This window comes from Megalopta genalis, chromosome 4 (genome assembly GCF_051020955.1).
Source record: "Megalopta genalis isolate 19385.01 chromosome 4, iyMegGena1_principal, whole genome shotgun sequence".
NCBI classification, from domain to species: Eukaryota; Metazoa; Arthropoda; class Insecta; order Hymenoptera; family Halictidae; genus Megalopta; species Megalopta genalis.
In genome coordinates this window covers 23,332,324-23,357,826 of record NC_135016.1, presented here as the reverse complement: position 1 = coordinate 23,357,826, position 25,503 = coordinate 23,332,324, and the positions used below count along the sequence as shown (strand labels likewise).

Here is a 25,503-nt window from a genome sequence, read left to right as displayed (position 1 = left end):
GAGCCGCCGCGTCCGCGGCCGGCATTAATCCTGCGGCCCGCGCAAAGAATGGTTTCGACGAGAGAACGTCGGTTACATAAATTTCGCCAGCCCCGTATCTAATAATTGCAACCACTTGCTGTACACTGCACCGAAACTTGAGAGGCTGCACCGACATTGGATACTTGAAGCCGATGGTTTCTTCGGGATTGGACCGCTTCGACGCAGCCTCGTGAACATTCTAGTACAGTAATTCCTCCCTAGAATGCCAAATTTCGGGTCGCTGTGAATTTCTCTGTGCCAGTTCTACGTCTATGTAATTTATCGCTACGTCGATGCTAAGAATCGACGGAGTCGGTCGTGTGCTGCGAATTCCCGGAAGACAATACAAAATGGTCTGTTTGCCTTCGAATCGTGGCACGTGGCCTCCGAATTGCCTTCGAATCGGGGCAAAAAATTAGAAATAAAAAGGTTAAGTCATCGTTTTTATTCTAGCGTTACTATGCACTCATATTAACACTTATTAGCGGCCACTGACGCCACAGTTGTGTCATGGCACAAGCTGACGTTAACAGCCGCTGGTACAACATGCGTATCATGCGCGGCGTATTCAGGAAAAGTCGCTACGCAAGGAGTGGGGGCAGGCGACGCATGCGCGAGAGTCCCGCACAGCGGCGTGGCGCGTCTACAGGGTGACGCCTATTGTATTAACCTATTGTATAAAACATTGACTCCCTCTGAAGGTTTCTCAGAAACCTTTCTCATAAAACCGCGCAGTCTATAAAGTATTAAAGTACAGTGGCATGCTGGCCGCTGCCTTTTTCCCCCGACTGCCCCGAGTTTCTATAAAAACGAGCCGCGAGGCTCGAAGAATCGTGTCCGACTATCTGGCGATTACCGTTTCTAATTCCGAGCTTCGTGCCTCTTTCAGGGAGAATTTGCTGCACCTCTTTGTTATCGAACGTGCATAGTTACCAATGAATCAATCTCTACCGATCGTTCCAAAATAACATTTGTATAACAGAGGTTAGGCATGCTTTCGGTGGTCCCCGGCATACTAACAATTACGCTAATTTATTCATGGCATTATTTAAGCGACAGCAAGTAAGATACTGTTCCCGGATCGATTGATATTCGCCGACCAGCATCGGGGCGCATACCGATTCGTCGGTTGAAACGAGGATTAGAATTTAGATGGAACATTAGCGGGATTCAGCGCGGTCGTAATGCTCGAGTACCAACTGCGGCGTTTCTATATTATATGCACGTCTCGTATTGTATTAAACGCGTTAACGCGAATCACTAATCCGGAGAGGAACACGGCTGACGATCCAGCCGCGCGGAAGCGCACGCAAGTTTTCTGCTGCATCACCGGCACGCATTGTTGTTCGGATGGTTTGGTAATGGCGGCAACGGCCGCTGAAACTGTAGCTCCGCAACGCCGTGGAAGTTTTCGTTAAATCCGATCGAAGAGTCGCGATTTATGGACATTAAATTCTGTGTATCGCAATGTGACACATCCTTGAGGATAAAACGAAAACTTGAATCGGCGGTCCAACGAATGGTGTCGAACAGTCCCATTGGTCATTTTTATGGAATTTATTGTCTCGACACATGTTCATGTTACAGTGGAACTACGCTTATAATATTTACATTTTAGAACCCTGTCCTGAACTGAATCCTCTTATACGAACGTGGGCTCCTATTAAATGAAAGAAAAATCATAGTCAGTGGTGGACTCCTATAAACCGCATGATTATGTGGTATAATAAAACACGTAATAACATATAATACAAAATAATACTCTAAGCTAGAACTTGAAAAATGTGTTAAACAATATAATCGATAGACAATTTGCAAATATCTGTTCGAGATAAAAATGTTCTAAATCCATTTAGACGGATTTTAAGTTTGAAATAAACATAAATCTTACATTCGGATAACGCCCTCACATTTTTCTGTTTCACCTGTTCACGTGTGCCGCGAGTGCATAAACTTCGCGATCTAGTTATCAACGATACCAGAAAGTCCTCGACTGTAGAAGGGCTGCGATAACTGCGATCGCCAAATTATTCCGGAAATGTTCACTTCTCCCGGACACCGAGATATCGGCCGGACCATAGCGGCGTGAATATTTATTTGCGTAGTTCGAGGGGGAATTTCATGCGAAATTTTCGGCCCGACAATAAGTCGGAATTGAGTGCACGGCGAGCTTGATTACGCGAAATTTGCCTCGCCTTGTGTTTCATCCGTCCAATTAGTCCGTAATGGGACGAGCGCGGTTTCGCCGGAACTTCTTGTTACTAATGTTTGGTGTTCTGATTTTCGTTTCAGGAGGGCTCCGGACAATGGGTCAGTCTCGATCTAGAGCTCGAGATGAGAGGCGCCGAAATCATCGGCACAAAAAAGCCAACCGGGCACTCGCTTCTAATAGACTGCCGTTTGGAGCTTCCCTTCGGTAAGTCAGCAGAAAATTTCCCTTATTCGATCGGTAGACCGGCGCGGCGAAAGCATGATTGTCGTATGTAAGCGTACACGATCGCGAACCCTATGTGTACCCGCATCGTAATGGTAAATGAATAGAAACAATTCACGGTCTCCCAGAAATACGAACTTTCGAGAAATTGGACGTCGCTGATCGAAAACTGTGATTTTCGTTCGACGATCCACTTGTTTAGTTTTTGAACTTGTTCTTTATTTCGAGGTGCCTTTAGCTTAGAAAGATTGGTCGTTTCGAAGAATTTATTTTGAGCGAATTAAATGATACAGAGAGTTGCAAATTCGTTGTTATTTAGTCAGATGTGATTCGGTATTATGCTATCTGCTGTGTATTACATTTGACGATGCTGATTATAGAACGCCGACGATAAAACGAGTGAAACTGAAAAAACACGAATGGTTCTTAAAATGTATAATATTCTCGCAATCATCGTAATCGCAGATGACTCGACGAGCGAGCTTATATACAGTAATGTCTCCCTAACTGACGCTCAGATTGTACAGAAGAATGGACAATTTGGGAAGAGGAGATACGATTATTGGAGCCTTGCAGTTCGTTTTTATAGTTTCGAATTGTCAACGACTATAAGAACGAACTGAAGGACTCGAATAATCGTATCTCCTCTTCCCAAATTGTCCATTTTTTTTGCACAATCTGAGCGTCAGTTAGCGAGGTATTACTGTACTTTAAAAATCTTTCTTCTCATTTTGGTCAATTTTATGCGAACCTTTGCACTTCAACGATTCATCAACGTCACCTATGATAAGCATCGTTACACAGAGTATGTAACTAAAAGCCTACAATCACGTCCGAATATAGTAGCAAGTGCCATTTAGTTCTGCATTATTTAGATTCCTTGTAATGAGTTTCTAAAAATTACTTACCTTTGCGTGACCTCGTACGAAAGCGTTCTTAAAAGTTGTGTACGCGCGATAGGAATCGGTATCGTGTGAAAATTGAAATTTACGAAACAGAGTAAATTGTCGTTGGACCGTACAATGAGATGGAAACTCAACTTTTACCATTATCTTCCTGTGAAAATGATTGTCCGCGCGGCGTATTATTCGGTACAATGGATCGCTGATAGTATACAATGAAAAGCAAAGATGCGATATTCCGAGCCTCTATCGGGCTCTCTTATTACCTCGGTATCGATTCGGTATTTATTATTTCAATCAGAAGGCGCCGCGAGAGAAACAGTTGAATCAACTCGCAGGAATCGAATATTGCCCGTAAAGGCGGAACGCTCGTCAAGATGGCGTTCTGCAATTCAAATCAGAGTGTGAATGAATTGCCTTTCATGGGATCGCGTGTATTGATCGAAAGCGATGTTTTAAGTCTGGAATTTCATTTTCGTGCGTCGAGGCGTTTTATGAACTGAACGGATAACGTTCCGGATTAAATAATAGAAGAAAATGGATAATGGTTTTTCTTTCTTTCCTTTTTTTTTAAATCGGACAATCGATAATGAAAATCAACGTGTCATTCCGATTGCACGCTTCGAATTCATTGACAAATGATGCGTCGGCACTTTATTTTCCGATTTTAGTACTTTATCGACGTCATATTTCATTATCTTGATTGCGCGGAGTGCTTCGTTAATGGTTGCGACTTCAGATATTAATGCAACAGAGTGAAACAATTAAAACGTTTATTCGGCGTGGGACAAGTATTTATTGTTCGCTATGAATTTTCATATTACATGCTTGCGGTGTTGTAGAAAATTTGATAGAGACTCCAATGCGCGAATAAACTGAATTCGATCCAGAAAAAAGAGGATTTATTTTAAATTTATTCATCGGATTAAACGGTGTTTAATTGTACAAAATCGTTTGTCTTTTGCCGGATCGGTTTTGCATGAATAATGTTATCGCGAAACGACGGTCTAATTATGATCCTTGAATGAAAAGGCGCAGATTTAGAATCGAAATTATTTCTATTCATTTATCCAACCCCCCCGAGAAAGACCCTTAACGAACCGTGATCATGGTGCACGCAATGAGCGCCATGCTTTCCACACGAATTTAACTAACGCTGACGCGGAACAAGTAGACAGCTCTTTACTGTGCGAGATATCTGAGAGCGTGAAGCGATTGCCAAAAGCGTTACAAGCGACTCACAACCTAAACCAGTGCCGTTAATCATCGATGGTTTAACTTCGTCCAACACGAGAATCTACAGGTTCTAACATTGCGAAGCTCGCTCGATTGATTTAGAGGGATTTTATGATGATCAAAGTTTCAATGAAAACGTTTTAGCCGTGGACGATGCTGATCTAACTATACAGGGTGTCTCGCATTAAACAATCTTCTAATTTTCAAACGATCTTTTCCAAGTGCAAAATAATTAGATATTATTTTTTAACCATTTCTAAAGTTGCTGGCAGAGATCCTATACAGTTTTAAGAAAGATGTTTTATTATGGATACGGATCTTATTTATAATATTTGTCTTTTCATGGATTATTTTCACTCGATTTTATTTACATTCCACTTACCTAATTATAGGTAGTATCTACTCTGCTTGTAGAATTGTTGGTTATATCTATGTATTCCTTTTGTTTGACCGTACACGATCTTTTTTACTTGCCTGACCATACATAATATATTACATTTGTCTGACAAGACACAATCTATTCTACTTGTCCGACTATACATAGTATGTTCTCCCTGTCTGAGCGTATGCAATATATTCTACTGGCCCGATCATGCACAATTCCGTATACCTCTCTCGTCGTACACAATTCAGTCCACTTCTATCATCGTACACAATTTATACTACTTGTCCGATATGTACAATTTATTCTACTTGTCTTATACTATGAAATGTGTTTTACATGTTATACCATACATTATCTCTGTTACTTTTTTAATCTTAGGTCGTCTATACTCGACTTGTCCAGCTATGTGTAGTGCACTCACATTTCACTTTCCTAATCACAACCATAAAGGTTTCGTAAAAAAGAAAACACAAAAAAAGAAAACACTGAATATAAAGTGTTTTCTTCATATTTAATCGATTTCTTTCTTTCATATTCCTTTTATTACAATGTTCCATCGGGAAGTTTATTACTTTCGGGTAGATTAATCATTGATCATTAATGCATAACTAAATAATCTGTTTACGGGTACGGCGTCGGCGATTTAACAATTTAATAAGTGATTCAAAATAAAACTGATCCTGAATGTATTCGTATAAACAAATTCTTATAAAGTTAGATACAAACAAAAACACTCAACAATTATTCGCATTAATATTGTAATAACTCGAATAAAGAATCATTCGAATAAATAGATAGAATAATTCATGGCTAATAACGAATGATCATTATTCGATTAAACTATGCGACTAAAAAGAACGCTTAGATAAATATTTATTCGCAAAACGCTTCGAATAATGCCCAACGCTGGTCCCACACTGCGAACCATAATCCGGTTAGCTCGCGCGCGATTAAAACGGGACCACGATAAACTAAACTAAATAGAGAGAATAATTCATGGCTAATGACGAATGATCATTATTCGATTAAACTATTCGACCGAAAAGAACGCGTACGGATAATTACCTTGGATAAATATTTATTCGCAAAACGCTTCGAATAATGCCCAACGCTGGTCCCACACTGCGAACCATAATCCGGTTAGCTCGCGCGCGATTAAAACGGGACCGCGGCGCTAGTAGAACGGAAACATAGACTCGAGCCTCGATCATCAGGTATCAGACGCAGCAGAGTCTACGAGATCACGTCGTCGGCGGTGTTAAATCGCTGGAAGAAAGAGGTAGACAAAGGTTAAACGGGGAAAAAGGAATGCGGTTGCACGGCGACGGTGAAGTTGGAACGGGGCATGCGTCGCCGCGGTGAATCCAAGGGGGTCGAGTGAAATTGCCTGGCAGTAACCAGGGCCACTCGTGTAATCGAGGCGATAATGAAATGCCAGTAGATCGTGTGCCCGGTTCTCTGTGATCGACGTAGATCCACTCGAGAAAAAAATGAAGACAGAACGCTCGCCGTCCCTGCGCCTCCGCTACTTCGTTCGAGTGGCTCGAACTTTTAATTGAGTACGTCTAGAAACTTGTCGAGGCTTTGGCATGGCGCCTGTCCTGTTCTACAACCCCCTGTGTTTCGTACTACAGAAAATAGTACAAACGCAAGGCGAATCCATTGTCCGCTGCGGGCTGCGACGATGTTTCCACTGCAGACAAAAATATATCGCACGGAACAGTTTCACGGTATTTATTTAAGCCCGTTGTCGCGCAGTTTCACGTTTCCAAGATATCGGCCCAGCTTCGAAGCTTAATTACACCCTCTATTTGAAGTCTCTTCCGAACAGAAAAATATTTGGACGCAATGTCGGAGCAGTTTCTCACGCGGTATCCGGCAACGTAGATTTTTGCTATACCGCAGATTTTATACCCTTACGGCAGGAATTAGCGGATCAAAGGTCGAACAGTAAAACACGTTCGAAGACAGGTTTCGGTAAGTTTCGATTTTCTAAATCGAAATTATTCTAAAAATTGAAATCTGTCCGGGCTGTCCGACAACGTTAAGTACGATCGTTTTTCTGTCTCCTTTTTGACTTTGCTATTATTCTTGTTGTTATTTTATATCGTCGTAATTACGATAAAATCGCGCGGTCGTTACCGTAAAAACTGTTCGTCGATAATTAGTGATACGTATACGAAATAATTCTAAATTCCTTCAGCGCATGAAACTGAATTACAGTGATGTCTCCCTAACTGACGCTCGGATTCTGCACAAAAATGGACAATTTGGGAAGAGGAGATACGATTATTCGTGCCTTGTATCTCGTTTTTATAGTTGTTGACAATTCGTAATTATAAAAACAAACCGCAGGACTCAAATAATCGTATCGTCTATTCCGAAATTGTCCACTTTTGTGGACAATCTCAGCGTCAGTTAGGGAGACATTACTGTACCAGCAAGTGTATACAATTACTTTCTTGCTTAAATTGAACATTAACCCTTTGCGCTCGAAGACATTTTAATTGTAAATCTAAAGTAATTTTTCGGACTCACAGTATTTCCATTTTATGTGGCAAAGTGCTTTTTATGCGTACGAAATTGAGTCTTCCGGTAACTCATGCAACAGTTACGCTTTCAACAATTTTTTCAATCCGAACTTTCTTCATATAAAAATGATGTTGGAACGCGGTATAACAATTTCATCGGTGTCTCAGAGTCACCGCTCGAATGCAAAGGGTTAAGATGGTATAGAGATAATTTAATATAAATTCGGAAAATATTATTATTATATTATATATTATAATAATATTTAATATAAATAGAAAACAAGCTCTTCGAATTTGTATCACTGCCGCAAATAGCGTAAAATTGTCTAGAACAAAAGTATATTAGGAATATAGAATAAATTCTATAGTATAGGTTCACGAGATGTTAAAAAGATTGCTGCATCGACATTTAGAACGAACTGTGACTAACAACTGAACGCTTTTTACATTACTCCAGAGAAGAAGACCTTCCTCAAAGATTTCCCGAATCTTGTTCTTGATTCAACACCTGCCACGGTTCTAAGTATAGGCGATCGTAGATGATCGTCTTTCGGCACAGTCAGAATTCTTAACCGGACTGAAAAATAGCTTTACATTTTGAGCATTCGTTGATTTATTGACGAGGCTGTACGTGCCCGAAAGAGTGCCTCGTGCTTCGGAGTACGTAATCCGACGCCCCGGAAGAAGAGCACCGGCAAAGGCGCCGCTGGAAGAAGCTTCGAATGGGTTTCTAAGAAAATAGAAGTATCCGCGAAGTTCTGCTCCCGTCGTTTCTCGCGACTCTCGTAACAATCCAACCTCGCGCCGCTCGCTGAAAAATTAACGCAAAAAGAAAGCGGTTCCGGCTGCTCGCTTTTTCACTTTCCACGTTTTCCGCTTTATCCGCAACATTAAATCAGCTGTCGCTGGGAATTCGTGCGCCACCATTTTGTTACGTGCGCATCAATTTTTCAAGGTGGCGTCATTGAATCTTGGTTTCGAGTGCGATCCGGACGTTCGGCGAAGCACAAATCCAAGGCTATTTATTGTTCGTCCATTGTTCATCGTTGTATTTTACGAATCCGACGATCTTCGGCGTAATTGGGATCGTATTTGTCATTAATTTTTGCAGACCTTCGTGGAAATCACTGTGAGTTTTTATGTTGTGGCGGACCAGACATAAAAAGACACGTCCTTCAAAAGCGGGGTGTACACATGCCTTTTTCGGGTTTTCCCGACGCAAGGCGTACACCCCGCAATAAAACAATAAAAACGTTGGGACACAGCTTCGGACCATAGGTCCCGGATCACCCCGGTCGGAAAATCTTCGGGAAAGGCCTTCGCCCTTCCCGAGGACTTTCCCTTACCAATTTCAAGGACTTTCCCTACCAATAAATACGAGGACCTCTCGACCGAGAGAAGTCAGTTAGCAAGTTTTCCTCCGACTCTCAACGTGTCCATATTTCTGTATCATCCGTCACTCGTTTACCTTTACCTTCTACACACTGTACCTCATCGCCTTTGTTACAAGTTATATTAAAGTTCTCGTTATATAAAACTAAAAAAACTCTCGGATTATTTTATATAAACCGTCGCAGTAACCCCTGCGACAAAATGTTCTTGAGTCTACTTTGCAGTCGGTAGAGGATATCTGACGAAAATATGACGCAAACGATTAGGTGAAACACAAGAAGAGGCATTATTTAATGATTAAATTAAATACTTATTTAATGGTTAAATTTCAGCCTTCAGTGAATAAGCGTAACGATTAAACTCGGGCAAGCATAACAAGAGAAATAGAGTATCTTAAATATGCAGCAATAGATTACGTAAACCTCAAATAGAATAATGTTTTAAGAATAAAGCATAATTTCGGCGAATAAGATTATTTGAACAAAACGGAGGACGATATGAACATACTTTATTTGCAATAATAAATATCTTCTATTAGCAATCGATCGCATGCACATTAGTGTCTTTTGTCCCGTTCTTTTCGAGGCTATGATGATCGAACGTGATCAAACATTTTAGAACGGCAGCGAACGCAATTATAAAAAGGAGTGTTCGAAATGGTCATAGATATCTGAACAATGATACTTTAGCTGTTTCAGACAGCATTCAATAGTCCATTTAAAACAATGAAACCACTAAACCTCGAATGAAACGTTCCGATATCCTCTGAAATCGTTTTAATGAATAAGTCTTCGAAGTTTCGGCCATGAAAAACTCGGCATTCTTGAATTGGTTTCCATGAAAATTGCGACACAGTTACGACAGACTGTTACAAAGAATGAAGCAATGTCAGTATTTTCCAAGTTGGAAGCACATATTCGTGAACACTTTTGATCTTTTATCGTATTTTAGATACGATAAAATGATAATGAAATTGAAAATGATTGAAAAATACAATACAATACAATACAAAAATGATTGAAAAATACAAAAGCATTATTTCGGTGATTTTTTAAATTTTCTTATCAAATATTTTTCTCTTATATTCTCGTTATTATTAAAACATTTGAAACTAGCACTTCCATAATAATAATCAACTGCATGATGAACCAGCAATAGTCGATGCAAGGCTATTAAGGATCTGGAATTGTCAAGATTGCATCTAAAATCGAAAGAAGTACGTTTACATCTAACAATATATATTATATGATTTTTTAATGATACATTAATACGTTAATAGTAATAATTATATTATTACTAATATTACTTTCAATCTACTTCGATTATTACAGAAATAAAGAAATTCTTAAGTGGCTTCTATTATCATGATTTTTTAATGATATATTAGTACATTAATAGTAATAATTATATTATTACTAATATTACGTTCAATCTACTTCGATTATTACAGAAATAAAGAAATTCTTAAGTGGCTTCTATTATCATGACTTTTTAATGATATATTAGTACATTAATAGTAATAATTATATTATTACTAATATTACGTTCAATCTACTTCGATTATTACAGAAATAAAGAAATTCTTAAGTGGCTTCTATTATTTGCAACAGATGCAGACGATGTTCATTTTGCATAAAAATCCGATGTTCGGTAATAACGATAAAGCTCTTGGTTTCATCCTTTCAAGCGTCCAAATATTGATGTGATATTAATTGCGAATCAGAAATATCCAGATTCGTGAATGACGCAATCGATGTATTTGTTGAAAATCAAGTGTTACGCAGTTTCTGTCATAAATATCCTGAAAGTGTTCATAAGTATGGTCCCCGGGCATGCTACATGGAACTCGATTCAACGTCGCTTTCCTCCGCTCTCCCGTTCCTTACGTTGCACTTTCCTAATCCCGTACGATCGATGTGGGAGCAACGGTTGACTTTCGTGTCGGTGAAGAATGGTATCGCCGTAAACACCCACGTGAACGCGTCAATCTGTTCCGTTGATCAGCCGTACGCAGTGCGACCGGCGCATACATTATTTATGGAGCCGGCTGGATAACTGCGGAAAAATGTAAATCCAGCATCTCGCGACGTAAAGCACAGTTCCAGCCGATTTAGAGCAACAGATAAACGTTTTTTATTTGTGGCGAAACGACCGGGTAAACAATACAGAGGAAGAAGGAAACGAGCCACCGGTATCTCGGCACTCGGGAATAAGCTATTCTCGTCGGATTACGTTAGGAATTATCGTCACATGTTTCGTCAATATTGTCGCCGTAAACGTACTCGGAGAATTTCAATTTTTCCGGCGGTTCTCGTGTACCATTTTTACGAGGCTCGTATAGTTTCTATTAAACCGTATGCGACGATCTGATTTTGATGAAGCGACTATTTTTTGCTTGCAACATTGTCGAAGTTTCTTCTAAACAAGACGACAGAAATCATCTCGACGTTGTTCGTCGGTTTAGAGAGAAACATTCTGTGCAGTGATTTGTCAATATTAGTTTATTTATTTAATGAAATGAGACAAATTTTATTTGTACTCAGTTTATTTGTCCTCCTTGTCAGCGTATACGTTTTCAAAAGATACTGATACAGATTAGAAGAGTACAAAATACAAACATGGATTGTAATAATTAGGGCTGACAAAATAAGATATTATAAAATATAACTAATGCACACACACACACAAGATTAGCAATGGATTTCTATATAGAATTTTACAAGTTCGATTTCTCGAATCAGAGCGTATTTATCTTTTTATTTATACTGCAAATATATATATATAGCTCGGGTTGAATCTAACTTATACTTCTAAGAGTTTACGTATAATTTCTTTATATCGAGCGCAAAAGTCATGAACAAAATACAAATTTATTTTTTAATAATCGCGATATGCTGTCTTTATAACTACCGTAGTGCTCTTAGACTCTTCTGATAATTTTACTAATTTGTTTTACCACTATTCATCTTCATGCCATAAGCTCGTGAATCCGACAATATAATTCTAATTGATTGTGTTATGAAACTTTATTCACGCGCAGGTATCGCGGCTAATTAGTTCAATTCCATTCACCGGCAAACAAGCGTGGATTTCTCCTGAAATTTGTCTCCTATTCAAAATCTAGCTACAATAATCTTTCCCTTACTGACGCCCAGATTTTGCATAAAAATGGACAATTTGGGAAGAGGAGATACGATTATTCGAGCCTTCCAGTTCGTTTTTATAATTGTGAACAATTTATAACTATAAAAATAAACCGCAAGGCTATCGAATAATCGTATCTTCTCTACCTAAATTGTCCATTTTTGTAGACGGTCTGAGCGTCAATTAGGGAGACGTTACTGTAAATACAAGCAACAAGTAGGCGTACATCCGCAAAATGTACGAAGCTCTCATTTTTTCGCAACAAATATTTGAAACGTAGCAGATTGTGTATAGACATTCTGCCATTGATTCTATATTGGTAGGAAGTATGTAAATATCGCGCAAAGCCGGATCAACAAGGGAGCGTTGTTGTCTGTTAATATCGTTGACGGTCAATGCTGGTATCAGGAGCTCGGTTTCGGGTGAACTCTTGCCCGTCAAAACACGAACCGCCGGGGATCGATTTGCTTGTGCTTTGATTATCTGTCGAGTTGTTTCCGCGTTGCTTGTTTCCGCGAATGTAGATACAAGGTATCGCGCCTACCTTCAACATCTCCCTTACGTATGATAATGCAGGAAAGTCTCGGAGGAATACAAGCTTTGGCCTTTCGGGACAAATGTCTCGATGAGCGGAAATATTTCGCCGAGGTTCCAATGTTCTCGGCGATTCTTCGATCGCTTCGACCGTCAACGTCGACGACAATTCGAGAAAATTCCGTGAATTTTGTTCTTCGAATTTCCGAAATACGCACGATAAACGTAAACGACGCACGCGATAGAAGTTCGCATAAACGAAATTCGAGCAAATACATGCTGAATATTTAAAGTACGAAAAGCATGCGAGATGAAGCACTTTATTTAGAATATTCGGATGACACCAACAATTTCCCTCATTCGTATGCTTCCTTCCGCGAAAAACTTCGCACAAAAATCCGCGGTCGACCAACGACCACGCTGCGATCTGAATTATGATAAATAAACAACGATTATGCGGACTTCGTGCATTTACGGTCAAAGCGAGCAGTCTCCAAAATTCAAAATTGCGAAGACATTGCACGAAACGAATATTTTTGTAAGATTTTAGATTCGTTATAGTCGATAAAAAAAAGGAAAATATATTTTAACTTCTCTTTTTTAAATTAACTTTAAAAATTTGTATTTCAGTTCCGCATTTAATTAGCATTTCCGTCAACGTTTTCTCTTACCGATTCGAATAAAAAGTGCACGCAAAATGCGTAGAAGCCGCCCTGTGCTGATTTTATTATCGAATCAAGTAATCGTCAAATATTTAACACGTTCCGTGCCGAGCTTTTTTTACTCGAATCTTCACACTTTGATATTTTACTAAAACTTGATGTATTACGTGCAATTATTAATTCTCGTACACATAACAACGTAACAAAAACTTATCAACGCCCATTCTTGCGGTGGAAATTGATTCTTCGGTTCTAAATTTCTTGTAAACAATTTGTTCAGTTCACTAAGTAAACATGCAAGCGTGTACCATCGATGGTACACGTGGCACGGAACGTGTTAATCCAGCACTCTGTATCTAAGTAACTGTTCAATTATCCCGAAAAAATGACGCTCGATTTCGAAAAAAAAGTACGTGTCAGAAGAATAATCGCGTTGCCCCCGGCCCCCGGTTTTTCTTGCAGCCTGTATTTCTTTTGTTCAGCAACAAGTTCAGCTTTTTCATGTCTCCAGTTCCGTATAAATACGCGGCGTGTGCACAACGACTTCCATTGAACTTTTTTTATTCCCCGGAGGACGGGCAGGGAAGGAAGGATCCGTCCGGTTCTCCGTTCCCGGAAATAGCGTACTTTCATCCATTCCCCGGTCACCGGCACATCAACGATCCATTACTATCGATCCCCGGCTCACTCGAAATAGGGTTAACGATACGCTGCGATTCGACCGTGTTTTCATCCCATGCTCGGATTCCACCGATTCCGTGAATCGCGAACGATAAGATTTCCATTGGCGTCTCCAAGAAGGATTCCTTGCTCTGCTTGGAAATCATGGACTTCTTTAACCCTAGAAAGATAACCATATGACAACGTACGTAAAAGATAACCATACGCTTCAGAGGCGCATGCTTTTCTAAGGCGTCAATTTCATACTAACAATGGATATTTATTTAAGTTAATCTAGTCATTTTAAAGGTTTGGCATTATTGTAAAAATAAAATGCATTTATATTATATTTTTTTATATTTTAAGTAATTTTAAACTTAAATCACTAGACCTCTATGAAAAATTAACAAAAATCAACAGTCTTCGCAGGCGCCTCTGCGACGTAGGTTATCTTTCTCGGGTTAACGGTAGCCAGCACAGAAGCAGAGAGCGCTGTAATATTTTCTCTCATTCACTCTCGAGTCCGATTCTTTTGCTACACGAAGTTCCGCCGGTGTTTTCCATCGATCGGCCGAATAACGTTAATCCATTATTCGTTTCTTTGAAGTCAAGACAAGATTCTGTTATCGTGTTATCGATGTCAGAAAATTATTATACGTAATTACAGACAGATGAACAGGTTAAAGACACGGTGGCCTAAATTGTATTTTCGAAAACCTTTACTTTCACTTTTACTATTACGTTGAAATGTGATCTACACATGCCACAATGTCAAAAAGACAAGTGAAACAAATTACAAAGTTACCACAAATTAACGGAGCTCTAAATTATCTTAACAATAAATATAGTGAGTAAATAATACACACGTTAATAAACAATAACGTTCCCCGTTTCTCACAGTGAGGAAAATGTGACTCACGCCGCTATGATTCTATTCCTAATATTTTCGTTTATCAACGCGAATATTTTCTTATATTTTACAAAATTGCACACGAATCTCACGTATGCAAATTGCACATGGTTAAAATACATAGAAATCCGCAGAGACAAGCTGCAAATTTCTTTCGTCTACATTTTGACAAGCGAATTTCCATTTCGATTTCAACAAAATCTTCGCGCTTGGGAAACGCCGATGAACCCTGGGACACATCCCCGGTACGAGAAAGAATAACTATCGCGCTGAATTAGTCGAAACTAGCTCAGCGCCGGCGGTCCGAGTTTAAAATTCGCGAGAGCATTATCAGGGAATCGATCTCGGTGTAATTGGAGCTCCGCGTTGGCTCGCAGTAATCCGTATCGTCTGCGCTCGCCGCGCACGTGCTTCGCGGAGAACGTCCGCCCGTTTCGGAACGGGCGAATTTTTCCGTTCCAGAGAATCCCCGGGTTCGGTTAGCCGGATTCCTTGACGCAAAGGCGCGAATTATTTTTCGCCACGCGATGCTCCACTTGACCGTGTTGCGAAACGAGGAAAACGAGGCCGTTTATAATAAACCTACCGGCAACGAATGCTGACGTTTCAGCAGCCGCTCCTTTCCCCATTTTTTTCTTCTCTGCAGCCAACCCCGCGCTGCTCCCTTTCTCGACGTTCTGGGGCCAGCTCCTTCGGTTCCTCCCCCTCCTCCCTCTTTCATTTTCCCCGGAAAGTGTTCCTTCGGTATCCCGATCCGCGCAAACTAGTTTAATGGAATTTCGTCGAGTGCCGCTCACTGTTCCCTCTCCTCCTCCTCCCCCCTTCCCCCCGGCCGCCGTTTTTCATACGCGTTCCATTGACTCGCCGTGCGTCAGAACGCGAACAGTTTTCTTGTTTAAATAGCACGATTAAAGTGAAACGCCGCGGGCGAGATTTTAGACATCCTGGTTGCGCGGGGTGAGTCACCTGACATTTTAACTGGAAGTATCGTCGTTGTCTTTAGCGGTGCGGGAGAATGTCTCGGGAAGGAACTGTGGGTGCTTACCGACGGGCGATTATTCAGCTCGGAAAAGTCGTTTCTTGGGGACGTATGTTTCCAAATTTCATAGTCATCGACAGCGTGACGGCGGATTTCACGCATCTGCGACAAAAATTAGTAGGTGAAACACGAAACCGTTACGCTATTAGAAACAAACTTAACAATTCGATCATATTGTTTGTAACCGAATGACATTATTCAAGGTGGGAGTAAACGATCTCGTTCGAAGTATAGTAATGTCTCTCCAATTGACGCTCCACAAAAATGGACAATTTGGGATGAGGAGATACGATTGTTCGAGCCTTCCGGTTCGTTTTTATAGTTACGAATTGTCAACAACTATAAGAACGAGTTGCAGGGCTCGAATAATCAATTTATTATTCAATGCATTCTACTTTCTTCATCACTGCAACTGACTTTAATTTCTGTAAAAACTGATCCCTTCATTGTTCAATAAACGTTCACCAAAGCCTTCTAATGTGCCAAGAAAAAAAATTCAAGTATTTTAATCCAATTTTATTTACGAATTGTCAAGGTTATGCAAGGCTCGAACAATCGTATCTTCTCTTCCCAAATTGTCCATTTTCGTGGTTTTGATGGTTGCGCTGACATCGACTCCATCAAAATTGTCCACGAATTGTTTCACGGTATTTATTTAAATTTACGTTAACCTTGCTGCTGAAACCAATTATACTTTCTTTTAAGTAATTAATTTGCGTCGTCAGAAAGTCGAGCAACGAACGATGTCCTTTACGAAGCAAATTCCAGGGAAACGATTGAGTTTTTATTTCTATTCGATGTAACCTTGTACCATTGAAAGTACACCGATGACCTTGAAATTTTGGAGAACGTCGCTGCGAGACAATTGTCTTCTCCATTTCGTTATGATGAAAATTCGTTTCTTTTCTGGAATATCTTCTCGTATCAGAACAATGTAGATATTCGAGGTTTTTAGATTCTAGGTGTTTCACCCTGTATATATACCCGCACCTAATTATAGTAATGCACAGAATTTAATTTCGTCGTGTACACAACGACTCGAATGATTCCAAAGGCTTGCACCTGTGCAGCTGCAACGGTCTATTTTCGTACGTCGAACGATGAACCATTAGCTTGGGCGATTATGCTCTATCCCTGGCTTGTTTTGAAACTTCGCGAAGCGCTTAGCAACTTAACGTTCGGTCATTCAATCATCCAATCATAATCTTCAAACTTTTAAACGTTCGGCCGTTCTCAATTTTCGCAATTCAAATATACACAATAAAACTTTCTCAAATCGGTGTCGCCGTTGCACCAATTATTTAAATACCAGTCGTACAATCTACGGCTGATCTCTATCGAGGTACAGTTATTTTATAAAATTTTTGGAGATACTATATAAACGATACTAATTATCTCGGTTAATTATGATAATACGTATTTTCATTCGAGGCTTCGTTCTCAAGAGAAAACGCAGCTTGAACATTTTTAAACTCGCACGTTGTTGGAAAAGTATCGGGAAACGTGTCTGTTCATAACTTTCTGCTTCTACTTCTTGTTCAGAATCGCTCTTGCTTTGTATTTTTCATGGATTTCTCGCGGAGTTAACGTCAGTCGTAGTTGGCCAATTGTTCTCCGAAATTTTTCTACGCTATAACGTTTTTGAGCGGTGTATATAAAATGTTACCACGAAGACTGGCGTTGAAGAAACAAATTTGACACGCCCGATATGCGATAAAAGATAGAAAAGAACAATTTCCCGAGAAAGCCAAACTGGGTCTCATATTAACCGTTCGAGTCCCAAGCAGCGCGATCGCGCTGTTCAGATCTCGCGTCGCGATCAAACTTTAATGACGCACGCACATCGCATAGTTGCTTTTTCCATTTTTCTCCTTTTCGTTTTGTTTGCCAATCTTGACGAGCGCTATCGCGCCGTTTCGCAATCAATTAAGACAAGCGCTGTTACGCTGCTCGCCATTTTTCGACCGTGTTTTTTGAATAACCCCCGGGACTCAAACGGTTAAGAACCCATTTTCCAAATCTATGGCTGCATAATTTTGGTTTTTCCTTTATTACGAAGAAGCGAAATCCTTTTTCCTGCACTTTCCAATGGATCGCGAAAGAACACATATTTCACAGCGCGTCCACTTTAAATAAAAGCGTTTTTGATCGAGAATTATGATGTAAAAAAGCTTTACCCCAACGTTGACCCAGTAACGATTCACCAGGTGCCTCGGAGGACCTAAAATTCCTTTCTGCCACCCTGGCAATTCGGTTCCGACATTGCTCGTAGTAGATCCCTTATCTCAGCAGCGACCGGTTCCCAACAATAGGCGAAACCCGTCAAACCAAAAGTCGCTTATGCAAAGTTATTTCTCAGTGGCTCTCGGTCAGTCGGCTCTCGCCGTCGTGAATCCCAATTCACTTATTCGGGGCATGCAGGACCGTATCGAGGCTCTCTTCACCGGTCCCTTCTCCGTGCCCCTCGGCCGCCTCGCAGGATAAGATCTCTTCTCGCGAAAGAACCAAGCAGCGACCCCTACCACTCTCATTCCTCTCCCCGTCCTTCCGTTTGCTTCTTTTTGCTCCTTCGCCGTGCCGGCCTGTGCTCGTCTTTCCTTTTTCCTTGCTCTCGAGAAACGTCTAATTCTTCCCTTGCTCTCCTTCTGCTCTTCTCCTGCGCTTCTCTTTCTCCACCTATCCTTTCCCGCAGCTAGAGATCGACCTGGCCGCGTTTCCTCGGTTCCCTGGCGTTTTGGGCGCACAAAGGCGAAAGAAATAAGTATCAGAAACTAGACAGAGGAGAGAGATAGAGATAAAGAGAGACAGACTGAGAGCGAGAGAGAGAGAGAGAGAGAGAGAGAGAGAAAGAGAGGACAGCGATGCGATCGAGCGGAACGGGAGGAGCTGTTTATCGTGGATAGTATCGACATGTTCCGGGAGGACGCGATCGCGGCGATGGAAAAACGAGATCGACTATCGCGCGGCCGAAACAGAATGTTTAATCGCGTCATCGCCGGACGGATAAGACGGGCTCTTAAGTGAAAAATTGCGAGCCACGCGATCGAATTGTTCCCGCGGAGCTTTTCGCCGAATTGAAATCAAAGATCGGAGCCGGAGATACGCGGGCCCGCGCCGTTCTCGGATTCCGAGCTGCAGCTAGAGGCACTTGTAATCGCAGAGGGGTTTCATCGATTCGCTCCTATTAGCTGGAAACATTTTCTGCTACAGATTACGCTGTTCCGCAAATTTAATCGTTTGCACTCGGCGAATGTTCCCTGATCGCTCACCAACAGGGTTCTAATATGTTGCAAAAAGACTTGATCACTTTTACCAGCAATTGTTTCATACACTAGAACTATCGAGCCCTAAACGCCTGTAAGTGGACGAGCCCCGAGCCTTATTAACACGTTGAATGACACGCCGGTTTTACAGAAATCGTCCGTGGCGCCACGATGAATTTTCTTTTATGAAATTTAATTATAAGTTACAGTGTATAACCATGTTCGACATGTTAATTGCGTCAGGGGTCACTGTTTGAATCGACGATGGTAATAGTACAAAATTTTAGATATTGACATTTGTTTGAAATTATATATATATTTCTATCAATTTGGTCGCGCCGGTCACCGATGGCCCCCATAGCGTCATCGCCAAGTTAAGTGCCGGTCACCGGTGACCCCCGTGGCATTCAACGTGTTAACTGGACCGTGAATTTTATGCGTTCGTGCGTTATATCGTGCGTCAACTCGTTCAAATTATCGAGAGAAGAGACAAATGTTTACGTAGTTCCCGCATGTTGCAATTAATAGACAATTTTTATTTCGCATAAAGATACGTAGACTGTTTATAACGCCGGCAAAGAGCTAGTCAAACTGCTCGGATAAAGAATTTTATCGAAACGTTAGTCGTAGAAACGTTTTTACGCGATTTCACTAACCGTAAAAGAAAAAATCAGCCACTTTGACTAGTTTGGCAGCTCTAGTGTTAAAACAATAGTGAAATTTCGTTTCCAAGCATTCGGTATAAGTGCAACGTGCAAAGAGGTACTTATACTAATTTTTAACACATCCAAAAACAAATTTTCTTCACATGTATTGTACGATTTTAGCTGTCAAATATTTTCTTCAATGAATTTTACGTGTATTATTGATTCGGAACAAGTTCAAACATTCGTGTAGATTTATTATAGCTCAATATGTTCGTGGGTTGAAAGTTTTAAGAGAACTAAACGAGGAAGGATTTCCAAGATCTTTCTCCCAATGGTAAATTATGAATAAATTATGAATTACCATCGCTTGAAAGAAATGAAAAAAACCACTATAATAATACTAATATTCACATTCAGTAAACAAAGAATATACACGATCATCGCGCTGCGATACGAGTCGAGCTGATCATTAATTTACATCAGGTACACGTCACGTTCATTTATTCCGATTGAATTGCTTTCCGATATAAAGCAAAGGTATCGCGCGGTAGGTACCTATAGACAGAAGATCGAGACCGCGCGTGTGTTGGTAAGAATTCTGTTCACGCATGCACCGAAGTCATACTACTTGCTTATCATACAGATCGAGATACACGAACCAGTTTCTATAGCTGAAATTTCTTCCGACCACCTCCTTCTGCACAGCATTCCCATGCGTCGTTGAAGTTGTACCGAAATAACGCGGGACTGTCGCGAACGAATTGAAAGTTCTATTGTTTTTCCATGCCTTCTGCTCTCTTCCACGTAGTGCGCACCCCATTCCCGTACCATCCCGTACGACCGTCGCATAAATTATGTAAGCAAGTTGCTTTAAAGGTTTCGAGCAAGCAACAAACAGCCCATCATCCTCGTCGGAACTTAATACTTTGTTATTCTAGAGAAGGAAGCAACAATCACAGTTATTACTGTAAAAGTCTTCGTAATCTCCTACGAACTTCGATAAAATTGCATTCTACAAGGTTGACGGTCCGCGCTGTCTATACCTAACCCTAAGACTTTATCTATGATCGTAACACGTCAGTACAAACTGTCGCATCCGTTGTTCATGCCACAGTGTTTCTCATCGTTCTACGATTTCCGTGAACAACGCACCGTCATATTTGTCGCAAATATTTCATCACGATACGCCGATACGCTTATCTTATTTCTTTAATTCTTAATAAAATTTAAATTTAATCGTTTCTTTCTTTATTTCTTTCTTTTTTCACTTTCTTAACACGTATGCAAAGATTTCTGCCAACGGTAACATCTATGTTAATTTAGTTAACATCTGTGTTATTTATGCTTATTTTATTTCTTTAATTCTTAATAAAATTTAAATTTAATCGTTTCTTTCCTTATTTCTTTTGACTTTCTTAACACGTACGCAGCGACTTCTGCCAACGGTAACATCCATGTTAATTTAGTTAACATGTATGTTATTTACGCTGATTTTATTTCTTTAATTTTTAATAAAATTTAAATTTAATCACTTCTTTCTTTCTTTCTTTCTTTCTTTCTTTTGGCTTTCTTAACACGTATCCAGAGACTTTTGCCAACGGTAACATCCATGTTAATTTAGTTAACATGTATGTTATTTACGCTTATTTTATTTCTTTAATTTTTAATCAAATTTAAATTTAATCACTTCTTTCTTTCTTTCTTTCTTTTGGCTTTCTTAACACGTATCCAGAGTCTTCTGCCAACGGTAACATCTACGTTAATTTTACACTCGTTTTACGATTAATATTCGTGTTAATTACACTGGTGTCCTGTGAGGATACTACTATTTTATATCGCAGCAAAAGTTTTAACTCAAGTCGTTTCAACGAAACGCAACTTGTACCGCATGAAAATTAGCTAAGTTGTTCTAGACGAGGCAATCGAACGAATCGCCCTGTATCGTACGCATCGGAATGCCGATTAGACGAATCGGGCGATGAAAAATGTGAGGACAAGATCGCTTTTGGTAAACGCTTTCACGCGAGAAAGAGAGATCTCGAACGTTCAAGAGCCGAGAGTAAAAAAAAAAAAATACCGAAATAAAATTAGGACATGATCGCGACTCGGATCATGCATGGCCGATCTTCAGTCTGATCAGTCTCTGACCAATCAGGAAAGTGCGAACAACGAACGAGATGGAAAGCCCTGCTAACGAGTCAAACGGCAATGCAGTTGCGAGCAGCCCGGCCCATGTGTGGCTCAGGTACCCTCGTCAAGATCCTTGGTCCTGATCGTAGGACCGTCCTGATTTCAGGATCGTCCTTGATCCCGAGATCTTCGTTTCGCTTAATATCCTGGTTTTCTGACCAATGCATCTGACTCTTTCCACGTCATTGTGGATTTCTCGTCGATCGTGCTGTCGCGACTCACGATTTACGGCTAACAAACAATCGGACCTCGGGCGCCTCGGCGCACCCGAGAGTCCGCCGACGCGAACGATTCGCGCCGTTCTTTCGTTATACCGAGTGACCTGGAATTGATCAATCGAACATTTTCGCATGTTTACTACTCGTCTACTCGTCGTAACCGTCGTTAGCGTCGGCCGAAACGACGGCTCTGTAATTTGTTGAAATGTTACCACAATTTATTTACGGTACATGCAGACAGTTTTCTTACGTCCTTACGTTCTTGCTGCTCCCGTAGAAGTAGATGTGCGTTCTTCGTTCGTCTTTTTTTTTTAGCGTTTGAATAGATACGAAGATCTTTAGCACAACTTTTGTACAGTATTCCGTCTTGCGCGAGCACGATCGCCCGATTCGTTCGGTGGTCGTCGGGCTGTGCGTTTAACCCTTTCGCTACGGGCGGGTTCTCCGCCGCGGTACTTTCGCTGAACGGAGCGCCGCGACATCACTGCACGCTACGCGACGCCGATCGTCAGCGGGAGTACCGCGGCGGAGAACCCAAGCTGCTTGAATGTTTACGAACGAAAAAATTTTTCTCCAAAGGGTATTTACAAATAAAGGGTATTCCAGGGTATTTTATAACGTCTTAGCATGCGCTCTTTAATTTACAGTATGAGAGGAAATAACATTATGCAATATAATGCATCTTATGGAGGGCCACTATAGCGGCCCGTAGTACCTCAGTGGCATCTTATGGAGGGCCACTATAGTGGCCCGTAGTAGCGAAAGGGTCAACGACAGTCGCGCGTTTTCCGAAATAACACGACGACGTTTTCGGCATCGATTTTGACGAGGCTTTGTTACGACGTGGTTTCCGTGATCGGAGCGTGTTCTATTCGTTTGCTAATATTTGTGCCGAATAGGCGAGGGGAAGCTTTCGACTTGACGGTGAAGAAAGTACGAAGCTATTATTGGTGAAAGATTTGGGTAGAGTGTTGTATTTTATATTTTGATGAATTTATGACGAACGATGAATTTAAATATACAGCGATATTTGTAAAAAGTTTCGTTCACAGTAATTTGTATAATTGTGCGATGGAAAAATTTGTAATTGGTATATGTTTCGCAACCTCGATTATATAGTTCGATGTTATCATGTTATCAAGAATCAAATAAGTAAATAAAATTAAATACGCGTCTGTCGTGCGAATTACGTCGTAACGAAATGTCCTCGCAATCGGTAATCGTCACTTCGACTTTTTACAAAAGAAAATGACGGAAGAGCGTTCGCATCGAGAGGGAATACTGTATCATTCTCGAATTTCAAATTCCGATTAAGCAGTAATGGAAATCGTTAGATTGAATGGAGACAAACTGAAGTTATGTTTTACGTATTCGATATAGTACAATTTAATTCGTTGTACCGAGAGCTTGCTGTAGATGTACCGTCGCTCAAAAATATTTGGTCCCGCACACTATTCAAGCAGTTCGGAGCAAAATAGATAATCTTGCTCGTAAAAAAAAAAACTGCGAACCTTTGCGTAATTCGACGCAGAAATTTTCTGAAATATCGAAAGAAAATTCGTGCACGAACGAAGTAAAATTTACATACAACATTCGATTATGTTTCATTTTATAATCCGTGAAAGCAACATAAAAAAAAACAGAAAAGAAAGTGCGTGTGAATAAAAATTAATCTTCGATTTTACGAAGCGTTAGCCCGATATTAATGATTAGTTTTCAGAAAGTTCTGCGCGAGAGTAAAAATTCGCGCAAAGATTCACAGCCTGGATCTTTCTGTGAACATTTATTTCTTCGCGAACTGCGATCGTTAACACAGTTTCCAAGGCAATATTTCAATTACCAGGAAAGACTTTCTGCTCGGCATTTCTCGCAACCAGCGCGAAGCGAAAATTTCTGTCGACCATTGTCGAGCGCGCGAAAGCTGAAACGAAGGAGGTTCGACGCGGAACGGGCGACCAAATATTTTTTTCTTTCCGGGGCGGGTGCATAGAAATCGCTGCACGCTCTTACATTAGACACACTTTGCATCCGTTGACACGTTTCTCTTTCCGACTCTATCGTTTATCATGGGACATTCCGGTATAACGAGGGAATACTCCGCCGCGGAACGCGCGAATCGTGTTGAAACTTTCCGGAATCGCGTACGTGTTCCCCGGGTCTGCGGAGATATCGTAGTTCCCCGACGTTATCCGTGAACCCAGCTTTGTTCCGGATTTAGCTCGATGAAAGTTTCGGGAACCGAGTCACGCGTTCACGATCCACGAGAAATAGAATCCACGCTGTTTGTACGTAATTAGCGATTATGAACCCCTTCTTGCTCGTCAGCCACTGCACCTGAGATTTCTACTGCGATTTCGACTTCTACACCCTTCGCTCTCTCTCTCTCTCTTTCTTTCTCTCTTTCTCTCTATTACTCTCTTTCCACCTTCCCCAGCCTAGTTTCCTTCTCCTTCGTACCATTTTAGATGCATCGCAGTGCATCGACGATCGGTCGGTTCGCCGGATATCGAAAACTACTTTAGATATTCTCCCGGCCGCCGAACGAACCCATCATCGTTAATCATGGGAATCCCAAAAAATTACTTGTCGACCGACGAGGTTGTAAGTCGAATGTTCGAACGCGTTGAAGTTCCTGTTTGACTTCCATGGCAAGGGAACATTTGGTTTCCTCGTCACATAGAGTGACTCGCTAAAATGTTCGTACACCTTTTAAAACGCAATAACTATTTTAGAACTGAACTGAATGACTTGAATTTTTGTTTAGATGATAGGGGGACTAGTCTACCAGGCGATGATTGATAGGCTTTTTTTTTAAATTTTGTTATTATTTTGAATGACAAGATAGAAATGAAAATCTCTCGTTTTTTAACTGTTTTATCTGAAAAAAATGTTTTTCGTAGATTTCGGTAACTTATATGTATGTTGACAATGTTATCGAAATCGTTTCACGTTGTTACGAGTTGCAACAAATTCAAGATCGCAGAAATCGCAGTTTTATCGCGGTTTCCATGAAAAACTGTAAGAGATCTGCAGTTTTTGAAATCCTTCAACGCCTGTAGCTCGATTCTGAGTTAACCAATTTCAACCAACTTTTCAGCACGCATTTACCGAGACCTACAAAAAGCGTTTTTTAAATTTTCGTTATAGGCTCAGATAGAAAAGTTGGAAAACGAGGGTTTTTGATTTTTTCTTTTCATTCCAAGTAATAGCAAAATTAAAAGAAAGCTTTTCAGCCATCGTTCAGTAGACTAGTCCTATCATCTAAAAATATTTAAGTCATTTGGTTCAGCTTTAAAAAAGTTATTGCGTTTTAAAAGTTGTTCGAACACTTTTGT

At 40.6% G+C, this 25,503-nt stretch overlaps 1 protein-coding gene across 10 annotated transcripts in view; it reads left to right on the top strand.

Moving 5' to 3' along the window:
• Positions 1 to 25,503, top strand: part of unc-13 — a 646,812-nt gene that overhangs the window by 116,773 nt on the left and 504,536 nt on the right. For 5 of the 10 annotated variants that reach the window (XM_076520789.1, XM_076520787.1, XM_076520786.1 and 2 more), the window contains 2 exons: positions 2,314 to 2,437; positions 21,916 to 22,005. In XM_076520789.1, the coding sequence (XP_076376904.1) occupies positions 2,314 to 2,437; positions 21,916 to 22,005 (214 nt within the window). The remainder of the gene's footprint in view (positions 1 to 2,313; positions 2,438 to 21,915; positions 22,006 to 25,503) is intronic. The other 5 variants (XM_076520791.1, XM_076520790.1, XM_076520788.1 and 2 more) reach the window with 1 other exon arrangement.